Source organism: Rhipicephalus sanguineus, unplaced genomic scaffold, assembly GCF_013339695.2.
Source record: "Rhipicephalus sanguineus isolate Rsan-2018 unplaced genomic scaffold, BIME_Rsan_1.4 Seq271, whole genome shotgun sequence".
In the NCBI taxonomy this organism is placed as follows: Eukaryota; Metazoa; Arthropoda; class Arachnida; order Ixodida; family Ixodidae; genus Rhipicephalus; species Rhipicephalus sanguineus.
Window position 1 is genome coordinate 231,497 of NW_023614913.1, and position 16,126 is coordinate 247,622.

Below are 16,126 nucleotides of genomic sequence, written 5' to 3' on the forward strand. Positions count from 1 at the left end.
CTCGTTTAAGGCGCTGCGCTACTGATCACGTGCGCAAATGACGTCAAAACTACTTACGTCCTTCAAAAATACTATCAATGTATCATTTTTAAAAAGACATTTCCTACCAATAAACATGGCTTATGAAGGGGATTACGTTGCTCCAATGCCAGTGAAAAATTATTTTTCCTGTAAGGCTCTCGCTCAAAGCATATGAACGCACCTGTCACAGCTGAGCAAATGACCACTGCATAAAAGTTGTGCGTGTGTGCTGTGTGCGTGTCGTTATCTATGCCGACAGAGTGTGACACCTGTACGGCGTGTGTTTGTTGTGGGTGGTTAGTTGCCGAGGCCTGGTTTAATTAAATGTAACTTAAACGTTTGTAGATCTCATATTCTTTGCCAGTAAGCCCTGAGCTTTTTTCGCATGCGACTCCATTAAAGAGACAGTGATTCAAGAATTGAGAGCGTTTACATGGATGGGCATGTCAACGGAACCAATCTTGTAAAGCTTGGTCCCGTTGACACGCCACAGGGGCCAGTCGTTTCACCGACTCTTTTAACATTGATATGTGCGAGCTCGCGACCGAGCTACAATATCTGCGCGGTATCGGAAGCGCCATTCACGCTGACAATTTTAGTGTCTGGTTCTCTGGCTGTTCGCATACAGATGTCGACCGATCTCTACGGGAGTAAGTCGACTGCGTTGCTGCTCACATACAGGAAATGGGACTCCACCTGTATCGGCCCACTAAGAGGGGTTGGAAACAAAAAAAAAAAATGGAAGCCCTTAGAAGAGATGGATATCAGACTACACGCGGCGAATGAGCACACGATCACCAGGGTTAACGCTATCAGGGTTTTGGTATGATAATCGATGCCAACGGAAACAACAGTCGCAATGTCTATGGACTCACCTTGCGTGGGGAGGGAATAATTAGACAAATATTTCTTTGCGTCAACAACCGACGAAGAAGTCTGAAGACTGTGAAAAAACAGACCTGAAAAAGCTGGCAAAAGCAGTCAACAAAAGCACTAAGGGTCCCTTCAGATTCTTTTTCACCATAAAGACTCACAAGGAAAACCATTCCATCTGGTGATAGACTACAAAGCGCCGTGGCAATCTCATGTTGCCTTGTTTTTGCACAAGTATTTGTCGCTATTGCCTATGCAGGACCCTATCCTTCCCGCACTGAAATTTCGTTGTGGATTTTCTGAATGAAGGTGGGCACTTTGTGCGTTTGCTCCAGACATCAGGGACCATCAAGAATCTCTTCTACAGCGTTTCGCACCAAGAGTTGCTACAAGACGTTGAATGTTGCTAGAGTTGCTACAAGACGTTGAATCGACAGAACGGGAGCTCGTGGTTCATGATGAAATGTGGAATGGCCCCGGGCGTATTTGAGGAAGCAGCGCGCAAAATGCCAAAATCATACACACATAAATTGACACAACACAAGCGCTGTGAGACAACACAAGGCTTTCATGACTTTGCGGTCGAGGTACTTGATCTCCTTAATTAATCGTTCAGTTCAATGGTCAAATGTACAACCAAAGGGAAGGCGTCAGCATCGGGTTGACAATAGCTACAGTTCTTTTCGAGCTTTACCTGGCGAAAGGGGATCGCAAAATCAAGCCCAATTGCATCCTTGCCGACACTTACACGAATTCTGTTGTATATAATGTTTGTTTGGTTTTCAGCCGGCACACAGCGGCCTTTCCATCACGTTCGAGTTCATGGTGGACAACCGACTGCAATTTCTAGAATTGGAAATTAGTGCTGGGTTTGAGCACACTTACTTTATGTACAAGACACGCAGCCGAAAAGCTATCTTGTCATATGATTCTAACCACACGAAAGTTATAAAAAGAGGCACTGCAACATCTTGCATGTTGCAGGTCACTAAAACCTCATGCCAGCACAGAATGAGCCAAAACATGAATTTGCAAATAGAGCGCTTGTGAAAGCGTAGTTTTCCAAATGTGGTCTTGCTAGCAGTGGCGGAATGGTGCCTCAAGGTGATAAACATCCCCGTGCAAGTATATTATCGTGAATCCCCGGTAAAGTGAAAAAAAAAAAAACAAAACTCCAGTGGTTGTGTTGCCGTATATGCCCACAATAGCACATAGATTTAAAAAAGCGGTTCCCGGTATGACGTGCGAGTGGTATTCTCGGCGCCGAAAATATTGGTAGGATCGTATCGCAAAGTTAACATGCAGAGCAGTGATGAAGACGCCCAAGATACAACATGTAAGTCAGACATGTCAAGGAATTTGTTGAATGCAAGGTAGAAATAGTCTATAGGATTTCTCCGTCCTGTGGGACATCCTATATTGGACAGACGGGCAGCTGCCTCAAAAAAAAGGCTTCAGGAACAAAAGAATTTGTGTAGTACGGTTGCAATCGAGGGGAATCTCGCTCAGTGCTGCTCTGCCTGTAAGTGTAACCCGAATTGTAGTGACACAACTATTCTGCCATACGGCAGGGACAAAATTAAAAGAACAACTGCAGAAGCATACAGTACGCTGTCGGGGAAGCTTGGCGCATGCGTGAGCCATACAACTTACATGCACATGCTGGTACGCTGTCCATACCACACAGACATGCAAGTGGCATTCCTGGCGAAACAAAAATGACTTTAATCGCCACATGTTTAATCTTGGATAATCATATGGCATTGCATGAATGCAAATTTCCAAGAGCTAAATGCGCGTGTTTTCTCCATTCTAAGCATTCATGTTGGTTCACATGCGGTTTGCCTACGTGCCCTTTCCTTTGTCTTCCTACCTTTAAAAGTATTTTCGTTTCGTTAAATCAGTTGTTAGAGGCGCTTCGTCTATATCATTCCTGTTTTCTGTCTTTTTAACTTAGCAGCGCTGTCTTTATCATCATCATTACCTCGTCGCCAGGTAAACAGGACAGCTAGCCATAGCATAAGCGCTCTTAGATTCCACCAAAGCGGAAAATCTGCCCAGACTAAAGGTCGGCAGCCAGAGCATATTCTCCTCCGGAGCCGTCTGTAAGAAGCTCACCAAAATATTTGAAGGTTAAATACTTGCTCATCATACGATCACCCGGTTCCCGGCCGTAGTAGGGTCGAAAGTAGGGGGGCATGTCAACAAAAAACAATTTGGCCTATGCTCGGACACGAGGTCTCCCTTACAGCGCCGGGCTCTCGGAGGGTGTCGCCACGGGTCAGGTCCGATTGTGGCGGAGACGGAACTTCCGCCCTTTGGGAACACGCACTCCATTTTCAACGAATTCTCGTTGCTGATTTCGCAGAAATTCGGGTGTCGGCATCGATGAAAAATCCGCGAAAAATTAGTGTTCTCCATGATAGAAAATTCGAGATGGATGTAAATAAAGAAATCATAAATATCTTCAGTTCGGCATGTAATCGAGCCGAGGACTTGTGCGTGGCAAGCAAGTGTTCTACCACAGAGCCACGCCCGCGTTCGAAATTGCATCCGAAAAAAAAAAAACGCTATATGAACGTGATAAAGAGCGACGAGTCTCATTAAGACGTGTAATACTGCGCGGCCGAAGCGTAGAATCACACCAAGCGTGAAAACATAGCAATTGCACAACGAGTGCTTGGTTCAAAGACTCAGCAAAGAGAATCACACAGGCATAATTAATTATCATTATGAGGAACCACATCAACAACGTGTACAGATGCAGAGGACGCGTGTTCCCTCTAGGAGGCGTAGTGGGTACATCGGCTATTCGCAAAAGGAAGAATTATGTCGTAGTGGGTACTTCGCAACTATGTTTGCAGTAGGCATTCAAGGATAGTTTAAAACTGTCTATTCACATGCGCACAGACGTTCCTTTCCTTACGGCACGGTCGAGGTGTCCACCGAGAAGGGAAGCCAGGCTAGTAGTTAAGAAGGCAATGCGAACAGGGTCCGGTTAGGCTTTCACCTTCTGCTCTTAAGTCGAGCTCAAGCGCCATCGAAGTTTCTGCAACTTTAAGCACAGTGGAGGAAACCTTAGCATCATAGCCGTTAGCGCGGTTCTCCAATAGCCAAGTTTCAGCGCGGTGTCCCCCCTTTGCTGGTGGAGTCCGAGAGAAAACAAGCTTTGAAATGGATGCAAAAATGTAGCGATGAGGCGCTTTTCACAAATGCCTGCCTTTGGTCCCCGGCTTTTCCGACTTAAACGCGGGAAGCAAGCTGTTCTTGAAATTGAATATGAGGGCACTTCAGTCGTCATTATCGCCAAAAACCTGCGTGGCCCTGCACATTGATCAACGACGGTACAGGTCCAACTGAGGAAGCATGTGGTGCCTCCCTTTATATCATTAGGGAGAGGAGCAGGGCCATCTGGCCGCTCTCTGCCCGCCTGTGGTTCGAGAAAAATAAACAGCAAAGAATGACGAACCCAAACAAAAGGCTTCGCTATATCATCCAGTAGCATTGCCAGTTCATGCGAGAGGAAACAATGTTCAGATGCTGTACCGACAATGCGTATCTTCTTTTTTATTGAGCGACACTTCAGACCGCAAGTCCAATGGACACCAAGAAGTACTGACGATGCGAATTGTAAAGTTTGATATTACTTTCGCAAAGTTTTTTTTAGTCATTATTAAAGAATGTAATCGGTCCGTAGCTGTAAACACGTATTGATATGCCATACACATATTGATAATATTTGCCCTAGGACTTCACAGAAGTTGTACTCGATAGAAAAAAAAGAACTTAAGGGTTCAAGCACGGACGTGACACTTCTCGCTTTTAGAGCGCATATGCGACCGATACTTGAATATTCCAGTATTGAATGGAGTCCTCACCAGAATGTATTCGTAAATGAACTAGAACTAGCACAACGGCTTGCGTCTCGCTTTATATGTTCGAAATATATGGAGATTGACTCATTTAAAGAAATGCTACAATTCTGTGGTCTGGAGACACTGCAAAAACGCAGACTTAGGATTACATTAAAGATTTTTTTAATTAACGGAAGGTGATTTAAAAAGTAAATAGAAATGGCTACTTACAATTAACTGGGAAACGAAGCGAGGGCAAATCATAGACGAGTGCTGCAGCCTTACTTGCGCGACCGATGATGGACCGGCATTTTTTCTTCCCTGATGTAATTGAGGCAAGGAATGTGTTACCGAGTGAAGTAGTAAATACAAGTGATGTTATTAAATTGATGCGCGTGATGTACATTTATGTGATTTACCGTAAACGTTATTGTGAATGTTAATTGTTGTTATTGGACTTCAAATGTATGGAGTTCACTGTGGCTTACTGTAAAAGATTGAGAAATGACCTGCAGATTCAAACTCTGCGTATAAATGTTCAGTTACACTGTACGCAGCAAGGATTTCAAGGAATTATAAAACTCACTTGAAATTCTGTCAGGTCTACGCGCTTTCGACATGGGTGATTCTTTTATGGCAATCTATATCTCTTGTTAAGTATAGGACCACTAATAGGAGCACTCTCTCTCTCTCTTAGCCAAAAGGGCCACAAGTTGCGGATACAGCGTCACGGGATCGTGATTCTCTTTTGTTTTATAAGAGGCGCTGACCAAGGCTTTATAAAAACGCTTCATATTTGTAAATTATTTAACTTGTATTAGATAGCAATGAACGTTGAGAATCTTGTATACATTCGCTTTTAGCCATGCGCTTCATCGAGTAAGCCTTGACGGCTGGGTTGCTCACCATTCAAGTACGATTATTGCGTGATGGAACACGGACGCCTGTGTAGCGTGCTGTATGGATCGCCTATAGCGCACATTTGGCATTAGCAAATTCGTCTGTGTAAGAACCAGGTGCCTCATACTTAAGCTCATAAGGGACATGAATATTTTTTACTAAATCTTGGTGCATACTTGGAGAATCAGCACGAAGAAGTTGGAAACACAAGAACAGAAGGACGCAGGACGAGCGCTGTCTAACTGAAATTTATTCAACTAAGTTGAACAAACGAAAAACCAACACCATGCTTGCGCAGGATTCTAGACCACGTGAAAATTTTTTTCATATTTTTCTCACGTTCCGGGAGTCATAATAGCTGCATGCTAACTTTTGCGGGCTTTCACCACAAGTTATGACCTTCACATTAGCTAGCACTGTCTTGCAAGTCATCGTCCACACATGTCACATTTGATACTGGCCAATTGAGGTTATGGACGTACTGTCTATTGTATTCCGGAGAGCCTCTCGAAAGTCTTGCGCATTGTGTGAACAACCGGCCAGAACATCGAGCAGAAAAATGAGTCCGCCGCAAGCTTACGCGTTGGGAAACGCAATAGGTGCTTCTCGCGAACATAAGCATTACTCTTGCTTGAAACCGATTCATCCTTACGGTGGAGAACGCAAAAAAGAAGTTTGCACTAAGCCGCGCAAGGCTGAAAACGAAACTGGACGATTCGAAGACTTATCTGTCTGCTTCTAAGTTGTTTCTAGGCCTAGCGTGATTCAGGCGTTTCTAGGTTGGCTTCTAGGTCGTTGCTAGGCTTTGGATAGGGGATCTAGGTTGTTCACGTTGTTTCTCATGCAGAGAGGTACAGTTCGAGTTAAACCACAGACGTCACAGACACAACACGGATGTCCAAGTTGCAGAGACAGAACCCGCGCTGAAACCAAGCGTTCGCACCTTTCATAGCTACGGGCACTCGTCGTTTACCCAATTTCTGTGGCACATACCCGTTATGATGACGATGTTTTTTTGGTTCGCCGGGACAATGATTTGCTCATCGCGCTGTTAAAGTGTGAGCTGGCACCGTCGCCAAGGCGGGGTCAAAGCATAGCTGGTGGGCAGGTTCAGCTTTCTTGTTAACAAGCTGTACAGAATGCTTTGGCGGTGATTGGGCGGGCGCCGGAGTATGATGATAATAATTTTCTCTCTACGAAACACGGCAAACCTCGACAATAACAGCCCTGCTAGAGAACGCGACCATTGATGGGGTCTTCTTCTTTCTCCAAGCCACGCCAGTGCTTGAATCTGTGCTTGACACTGTTTCGGGAAAAAATCACTTTCATCGCAAGGGCGAAGCAATGAATGCAATAGCAACAAATTGCAATGTTATACGAAGGAAGGCTAGAAGCTAACTCGCATAACTCTACAATTTGCGCAAGGCTTCAACTGACTTCACGTCGCAAAGGCCAATGCCAACGGAGTTGAGGGTAAGTCTCAGCGATGAACTACAATGTTATGGAAAGCTAGGCGAACGTGGGCATGGTTTGGCACTGAAGGAACCTCCTCACCCTTTGACCACCTACACGTCTCCAACCTCCAACTCGCCTCCCTCGTCGCCTCGCTTCCGCTATACTATATAATACCCTCCTTCCTCCTTTCCCTCCTCATCACCTTCCCTTCCCTCTTCCACCCCTCGCCGGATACATCCAGCGGCTGCGGCTATACTATACCTTATATCGCTATGCTATGTATGGCATGCTGTGTGTTTCTGTGTTCTTACGTGTTGTCTTCTTCGCCCAATTTGAGCTTGTCTGCTCAACCTATGAACCAACTAGCCCAACAACATGCCATACTTCAAGCTTGTCTGCCAATACTTCTCCCCTTTCAGCTCGGCTTTAACAGCTGTAAAACGCCGGTGCAAAGGAATACTGCCACTCCAAGGAGAGAAGCGGTTTTCGTGCAATCTGTTGTCTCGACGCGAAGCAGTGAAAACACAGCACCCAGAAGGGCATGCGAGTCGTTTGATGATGTCTGCCGAGATAGCGCGTGCGCCAGCGCTAAATAACCGTCACCTGACGCACTTTTCACTTTTTTTGTGTTCTCTAAGCCGGTCATTTATGCATCTTCCCGTCTGACCTATGTAACTAATTCCGCCAGGTCAGATAAGAAGATGCAAAAACGACCGGCTGAGAGAACACAGAAACAAAGTGAAAAGTGTGTCAGGTGACGGTTATTTATCATTTCACTGCAAAACGTGCACAAGCCACCCACTTGCAAGAAGTAAAGTGGAGTCTGTGAGGTTGGTAATAGAAATAGATCGCATCTTTTTTGCGGAGACCACAGTATAAGCAATGTGTCCCTGTCATTGTCCGCTAAAGAAATGGAATATTTACGCATTCCCTCAAAGTTATTTTCGGTTGCATTGTATAAGCTCCTGCTTTCAGCTTTGGCGGATAAGATTGAAGCACCTTTCTATGTGCCGTGATTTGAAAAACGAAAAACTATCATCACTGTCATGTGATTTTGTGTGCGTATGTATGACCAATCCTGTGTGCGTATGTATGACCAAAGTTAGCGCTTGAGTTCGTCCTGTACTTCTTTGTCCTCGTTTGTTTCCGCGCTATGCTACAAGCCAGTTTACGATGAACCAACAAGCCGATATTGGTACCCTTGTCGTATTCATGTTTTCAACCATCAAAGCCGGAATGTTCAAAGGTACGCAGACAACACTAATGAAAGGTTTCTTGCATCATTCACTGCTTTGCGTTGAAATTCTGTGAACAGCAGACATCTCGCCTTAGGCATACTGTGAAGACCTCCGAGCAGACCGCCTGGAAATACCTTATATGTTCGGGGCACCCGACGTATGAAGTGGTCAGTGTAATTAACCTCCTTCAGGAAAGCATATTAGACATGAACATAACCAAGATCCACGTGAAATAATAAGTATGATCACTGAAAAAAGTTAATTGTAACGTTCCTGTTTCTATAATTATTAGTGTTCTTGTTACTAAATTGCTACTGAATTTTGTATTGCTGACTTTTGTGCAGGTAATTGCGCAGTGCATTATTGTGTGATTTAATTCAGAATTTTTATTTGCCGCTACAGGTCGGGCACACGAGTATACTTAATTTTAGGAGCACTTAAGTACACTGTAAGGCAAAATTACCCGAAAGAGGAGTAACGGAGCCCAATAGGCGCGCGCGATGAACGGACTGCGATGGAGCAACCAAAGAGGGACGCGTGCCGTGTGCAAGCCAGTTAGCCTGCAAAAAGATGAACAACGCGGGAGATGCAGGCCGTGTGCAGATATGTTCCGTGTGCAAACCATTGTCAAGCGAACTAACCATCCTCCTCACTCTTGGTCAGTCTTCCCACTTGTGTTCGTGGTGGCGTGTTTGCGGTGGGTGTTGGCGGTCGGAGAGTTCCACGATCTAGGAACTACGCTGCGGTGAGCGGTGCCTTAGATATACACGTATGCGTGAATGAGTGTGTGGTGCTGCTTTGCGTTTCCCCGCACCCATGAAGTCTGGAGCTGGTCTCCACACTTCGCGACGCCGCGCTGTATATCTCCGGCGTAGTCACGGCACTGCGTAGCCACCGGCTGGGAACGGCGGCTAAGGAGACCGTAGGCCTATCGGATCCATGATTTCAATCTGACTCGGGGCACAACTCGGCGCTGGATTCTATTGCAAGTAAGATATTCTTATTCTGCTGCACCTGTCGCATGCGCGAAACGCATTGCGCTTACCGACAGCGGGCTCGATCGTGTTGTATATCGCGCGCACGAAATGCACCGCAAAGGCTGTCTAGGGCGTCAGCTCGCCTGTGCTTTGTGACCGCCTGGCCGCCATTGCCGTCGGCCGCCCGGACGCTCGCTCTCGAGGGTTCGCCGCAGTGATGAGCTCCGGGCTTGCGCTATTGGGCAGAGGCCTCGCCGCTGCGCGCGGCTCGTCCATAACGCATTGCGGTGGCTGGCAACGAGCTCGGTTTTATGTCGCGCGCTTGAAGTGCACCAGCGTGGGCTGGCAGGGGGCCTTAGCTAACCGACTTCAGCTGTGCTTCAGAACTCTGCGGAAAGCGGTCGCCATTACGTCGGTTCCCCGTCACTCGCTCGCAAGCACCTCGGCGCCGTTCGTGACGGCGGCGCCGCGTTCGCTCGTTATTCTCCTCGGGGTTCGCTGGCGGCAGCGACGGCTGAGGGGCTTGCTCGAGCTGTACGACGCCGCTCGAAGAAAACTCGCCAAATCGTAGGCGGCGCCGGGACGTCATGACTGCGGCTGCCGCACTGGAGCTGTTGCGCTATGTGGCTCGAAATGCGACATTGATGATGTATGATATCGCGGTTAAATTATATGCCATGCCATATTTTTGACGTGCTTTTTTTATTTCACCTTGCACGTATTCGTCATGCGCGTGCGTCTTCATCCTCTCTGTTACGTGTGAAACTACTTGCAATCTTTTGTGCTTTGCAGGATGCAGCCGTTGTCCACAACGTGCAGAATGCTGTGTGCGCTGGCGCGTGCAATGAAAGTCATCTTTTGCTTCCATTGAAGCAGCTTCACAAAAAGGACATTACCAGATATGAAAACGCGGCTGGACCTGTATTCGACATTTTACAGTGATTTCCATGAAAGAAAGCAGAAACTTCATATGTATAGACAAAATAAAACGTTTCATTGTTTCACTTTTGTCTTTCGTTGTCGCGTTCACTGCGAAAGCAGCGATACACGCATGACAAAATATTTTTGCCGTGTTCTTTCCGCGCCGTTTGTTGCTGATTGCGGAAAAAAGCAGGCGAAAAAAGTGTTAAGTTTGCGGAGAGTAACTGTAGGGAATCGTCTCTGGAGAATAACGGATCATTTGAACTGTCGATTAAAAGTTCATCCAAATGGAGCATTTGAGTGGACCGACCGTTCGTCCGGCGAGGTGTAACAGTGGGGACAAACAGCTGGCCCGCAAGGCGTAAATGTGAGGGCTAAATGTCAGTTCATTGAGGTGATCTGTGGAGACTAACAGTTAGCTGAATGGGAACTAACTGTTAGACCCGGTTCCTTTAGTCCTTAAAGCGATTAATGGTTATGGCAGCCCCATTAGTCCCCAAAGGGACGAACCACGCACCCCTTTGACACCCTTTTGCCTTAGAGTGTATTCGTTGGGTGACATTTTTTTTAGATGGGGGGGGGGAGTAAATAAATGCCTCACATTGCATGTTATCACCGGTTGTGTGCAGTGTCTTTAGCAGAAATTTTACACCACGGGAGTGTAAAATTACTGCTCTCTCTTTTGAGGATTCACTTCCCAGCATGGATATTGCGGAATCAGCAATTCACATATCGACTGAAGAAACATGATAGTGCGCGCCGCAACAATGATATTTCAGTGCAGATTGCGACTTTTAGCTTCTTTAAATTTCTACTAACTACAGGTGATAGGAAAGGGTCATACTTTGAATACCGGCGGCCTTCAGTCAGCAAGACAAGTCCCTGATGGCATCGGCCTGTTTCTGCGCAGACGGCAGCATTTATGGTATGGTGCACGCATGAGTATATTTAAGGAGAAGCACAATTTCGATCACCCAATATTTGGAGGGGGCTCCACAGAGTATAACCGCTCTAGCCAGGGGCGTTTCGAGAAATTTTTTTCGGGGAGTGGGGAGGGGGGTTCAACCATTTTATGTATGTTCGTGCGTTCGTTTGTATGTGTGCGTGCATATACAGCCAAGCAACCCCCCCCCCCCCGCTTTTTGCTACGCCCCTGGTTCTAGCCATGCTCCAGCAACCGAGGTGTCGCGTAACAACGTGTATGTGCCTCTTTTTTTTTCTTTCGATCTTCTTTCTGCGACACATCCCAGGCCAGTCGTTCAACGCATGTTCGGCCCAGCCAAGTGTCGCTTAATAACGGAAGAGTGGCTCTTCCTATGTGCTTCTTTCAATGCACGCCTAATTTTAGAGCGCAACTCTTATGCGCCCGTTCCTGCGTTGGGCGGCGTCGCCGTTGGCGTCAGCTGGCGTAGGCGTAACTGATAGAGCAAACGAGGATGAAAGAGAGCGAACGCGGAGTCTCTCGATATCACGAACCTTGGCCTCTAACCTCGCTTTCTTTCTCCGTCACGCGCGCTGGCCACTCGGTCGGAGCTCGTGCGCATGCAAAGCTGGCATGTGCACTGCGGCTGGCTTCGCTTATCGTAACGGGGCTGTCAGCGTTTCGCTTGGTTCCCGACCCCTGCAATGTACATAATAGTGTGCGTAGCACTCGAGCGGTGGCAGTTTCTTTGGCAATATGTAAGGAATGTTCCATCGCTGCAACTGCGGACAGCCAAAACTGCAAACGCCTTTGGCGTTGTACTAACACGAAGCTACGCTCAGAATTCGCATCAGGCAGTATCGTAATCGTCAGTGAATTTCCTTTTCGTACTTCTTTCTTTCAGAAGCCACGAATGTGATTATTTCGCGCAAAGAAATCACAAGGCAAAGGTTAAGGGGAGGGCAAACGTTTATTTTTTTTAAAGGGAAAGTTTGCGCTCCCCTTATCCCTTCCCTTGTGATTTCCTTGCGCGAAATAGCCACATTCGTGGCTTCTGAAAGAACATGAACCGACTAGCCCAACAACGTGTGCTTCTGTACTTCTTTCTGCGGCCTTATTATGCAGCGCACAAATATGTACACATCTTTATGAGACCTTTGACGGAGGATGTCATATAGTCTGCCCTTTCCTGAATGCTGGAGGTTGAAGTAATTCTGGTACATGTTTGCTCAGAGGACGGCAGCTGCGGTGGTCGTCGCAATGGTTTTCCATTTTCCTCATCTCAAGAAAAAACACAGAGCAATGTACTTTGGAGGCGGCTAGGAGCTTGCAGACATCATAATGTCACACCGTCGACCGCAAGCACTGTCTCGTTCAAATGTGGCCTACCCCTAAAAAGATAATGAAGACGAGCAGATGATTGACAGTTATTTTTAATTGTACCATAATTGTCAGATAAGTATCCTCTCTTGATCCAATCACGTAAATATTTAGGCATTATTTTTAAAACTGAAATTTAGGACAGTTGGATTTCGCTCGAACGCATATTACTAGCGGAACAGCTGCGTACAGGACGACGCTAGAACGGTCGTCCTGTGCGCATCTTTATTTGTCCCTGCTTTCGTTGCAGTATCTGCATCTATCTCAGAACCATCAGCGTTCCGATCCTTGATATGTGATATTGGTAGTATTCCATTTGTAGTCATACATACACCAATATTTACTGCGTCATTTGCTGGTAATCATTCAGCATTCGTATATGTGCACGCATACGTACCAGCCAGCCTGTTATTATCGTATGACTTCAGAAATTGATTCGATTTTTTAATAAATGTAAAACAACTTCACGCTCAGCAGTTTTCCACTCTACTTTGTCTCTTCTTCGCGCGAGGACCAATGTGCATTTCCTCTCCTCCTTCAGCAACTTCCTGTTTCCATTCCTGGGCCCACACTTATAGGTGAAGAAAATGGCAAGAGCCCTGTAGCAATTAAACGACTGGTGTTTGTTCTCACGTACCACTTAATTTCATAAGCACCAATCACGCAGTGAATGTAAGCGCATGAGGAGGAGCAAAATGATTTAGGGGCTCTAATAACGCTGACCTAATGCTTAATTGCTTAGTTATTAGACCGAAAGATGTCCTTACACGCATAGCATGATATTGTAAAAACAAAAATTCACAGCATCTCCACGGAGTGAATGATGATGAGTGGCGAAGCTGCGGAGGTTCATCGGCAAACCGTGAATCTTCCGTGAATTCTGCCCAGTACATCATCACCGACGTGAGATCGGGCGCGTTTATACTAAAGGTTCGATGAGTTATGACGACTTGCAGCTCACTTTAAATTTACAAGTACGCTGTGAACTTTCATTGTTTAGAAAACCATTGCTTTCGAAAACATCTGGCGTCTTTCGTTAAACAGCTGGCGTCTTTTCGTTTTGCTTTAGAAACATCTGGCGTTCTTTCGTTTTGCTTTTACAAACATCTGGCGTCTTTCGTTGGTCTATTTCATCAATCAACGGCGTTTTGAACAAAATTTTTATTGTTTAATCACGCACAGGAGAAATCTCACCAGGCACTACCTTGGAGGTAAAGAATGGCTGCTAATGGGAATGAGAGACAGAAGAAGTCGGCTTTAGCTAACGCTGAGAATTTTTATTGTTCAACAACGCACAGGAAAAATCTCCCACCGGCACCACCTTGGAGGTCAAAGCGTAAGACTAGTTACGCACTACGACTACGACTACGACTACGAGGACGAACGGGTGCCGCCTTAAGGAGCTTCGCCCCTAAAAGTCTACGGCTCACCGTGTCTGCAGTGATACTGGTGGGCTGACAAGATTTTATTAATCCTCGCGGTCGGCATAATTTCTGTGGTGCATACTAACCCTGAGTCGCCTCGAATGTGGGAATTCTTTTCTTTGTCTTTTGCAATGAGCGAATGGGACCTGTTTGGCATCGACACCACAAGTGTCACGTGCTATAAGCCCCCACGTACCTGAATTATTCCAAAGCACCCGCGCGTGCATTCCGAGGAGCGATCGCCATGCGACGTCTGCCACAGAGGTTCGCATTTCTCAGCGCACGTATACGTAAACTGTGTATTAAAACCGCAACGATAAGCCGGAAAAAACACCAGGCGCGCGCCTAGAAGTGCGAAAGCATGGAAAGCCGTGCTTCCATTGCTGTGGAACAGCCGGCTGATCGAAGACACGGGATGAGCATAAGTTCCTGAAACGTGTACAGGGGTGGAGCCAGCGGGGAGTACGAAAATGGGGGTGGGGGCAATTGCCCCCCCCCCCCAAGAATTTCTCTTGCCCCCTCTTTGTGCCCCTTCCCCCAAGATCAAACATAATCATAACACAATACAAGAGTTCCCCACCTCCCTGGCCCCCTTGACAGGACTCACTTGTCGTGGCTGCCCCCTAGTCCAGAAAATCTTGGTGCAGCCCGTGAACGTGTAGAATAAAGAAGAGCGAATGAAAGAAGAGAGCGCTGAGCGGTGGCCGCATAAAATATCCTGTAAACCATTTTGTGTCAGTATACCGTGTACTGTGCAAAGTAGCTTCTATTTTTAGATGAAAAGCTCGCTATTGTGAACGGGTATTAAGGGTATTCTCGTAACCTCTACTTTAAGAGCAACTTTCTGTATCTTAATAGAGGTTAATTTTGCAAAGGCCACTAGCTAACGCCTATTTTACAGCTGCACAAATTTGTGAAAATGTGCATTTCTGGCAAACGTTGCCGTGTTTATGACGTTTATGATGCAGGGCATGTTACATAGCGATGCGCTTTTCTAATTGTGATAACATGTGGTGAGCAGTTGCGAAGCCTCTATTGAATGACACCTCTAAAGAGCGCGACGAACCTTAAGCGGCTGCTGTCTGTTAGCCCTAAGAATCGAGATATAGCGAGATGACGCTATCATCGCCGCTGCTTTGGACGAAAGTATGTCAAGGAAGTCACGGTTTTGCTCAAGAACGCCGGGTCCCGTGGCGCGTACGGTCGGCCACTTTCTCCCCGGTGGGCGCCGCTGCCGGAGAACATCATAAACGGGGGGCACTAAGCAGTTTTGTTGCGCCTATAGACGCATCTGTGCGCAATGAGTAACACGTCCATTGTCCGAACTGTGCGTGGGCTCCAAGTATTTTCTTGCTCGAATTTCAAGGCTCTGAGTTTGAAAAGTGAATAAGATACAACATTAATAAGCGCGCAATTGCATGGTCCTTTCACCAAAACTGGGAAAGTTGACAGAGCCCCAATTACTACACCACGCTGTGAAAAAGAAAAGTGCCGTTCATTTATAACTTCCTTTACACATGCACAAGAATCGGTATCGTCTTAAGCAGAAATATTCATGTGCGCAGTTCGAATCAGGAAGGCCCTAGTGATTCTTAGCTGCAAATAAACATATTTCAGCTGGACATTCGCTTAAGAATAGTGCCGTGCGGCATGTGTTCTCAAGAGCAGAACTGCTTTCACCTGAAGCCATTCGTAGCTCACCTCTTTGCGTATCCCTGGGAAGACGATTATGAAAGCGATGAACAGCGTCGAGAAACACACATAGATGACAATATTCCGTATGTCCTCAGTCACCGCAGTTCTGTTGGGTAAGCGTAGAGCGTCGGTCCCCTTCGGTGCGGAAGGCATCGAACCATCCCTTGAGCATGGCGCAGCCAAGGTCGCGAGGGGAACTCCTCCTTCCCAAATAACCTCACAGGCTGCACATGTCAGAGCGAAAAAGCGAAAGTGCTCCTGCCCGGAACCGGCTCCGGCGTCGACTGACGGCGGTGCAGCGCCAGGGACGGTGGCCTACTCCGCGTGCTGCCCCCCGCTGGCAAGGCCCCGCCCCGGCGGCCGCTTGCGTTGTACGACCTCCTCACTTGCTCCTTCGATGAATACAACTTTCGGTCGTTGCAGGTAAGGTGTCTTTATGTCAACATTCATCGCGCTCATACAAAGT

At 46.8% G+C, this 16,126-nt stretch overlaps 1 protein-coding gene across 1 annotated transcript in view; it reads right to left on the bottom strand.

Moving 5' to 3' along the window:
* Positions 1-15,813, bottom strand: part of LOC119376904 (dual oxidase maturation factor 1-like) — a gene marked incomplete at its 3' end in the record, with an annotated part of 236,896 nt that extends 221,083 nt beyond the window's left edge. Inside the window, exon 1 of the mRNA XM_037646574.1 lies at positions 15,667-15,813. Coding sequence (XP_037502502.1) covers positions 15,667-15,813 — 147 coding nt within the window. The remainder of the gene's footprint in view (positions 1-15,666) is intronic.
* Positions 15,814-16,126: the final 313 nt, after the last annotated feature.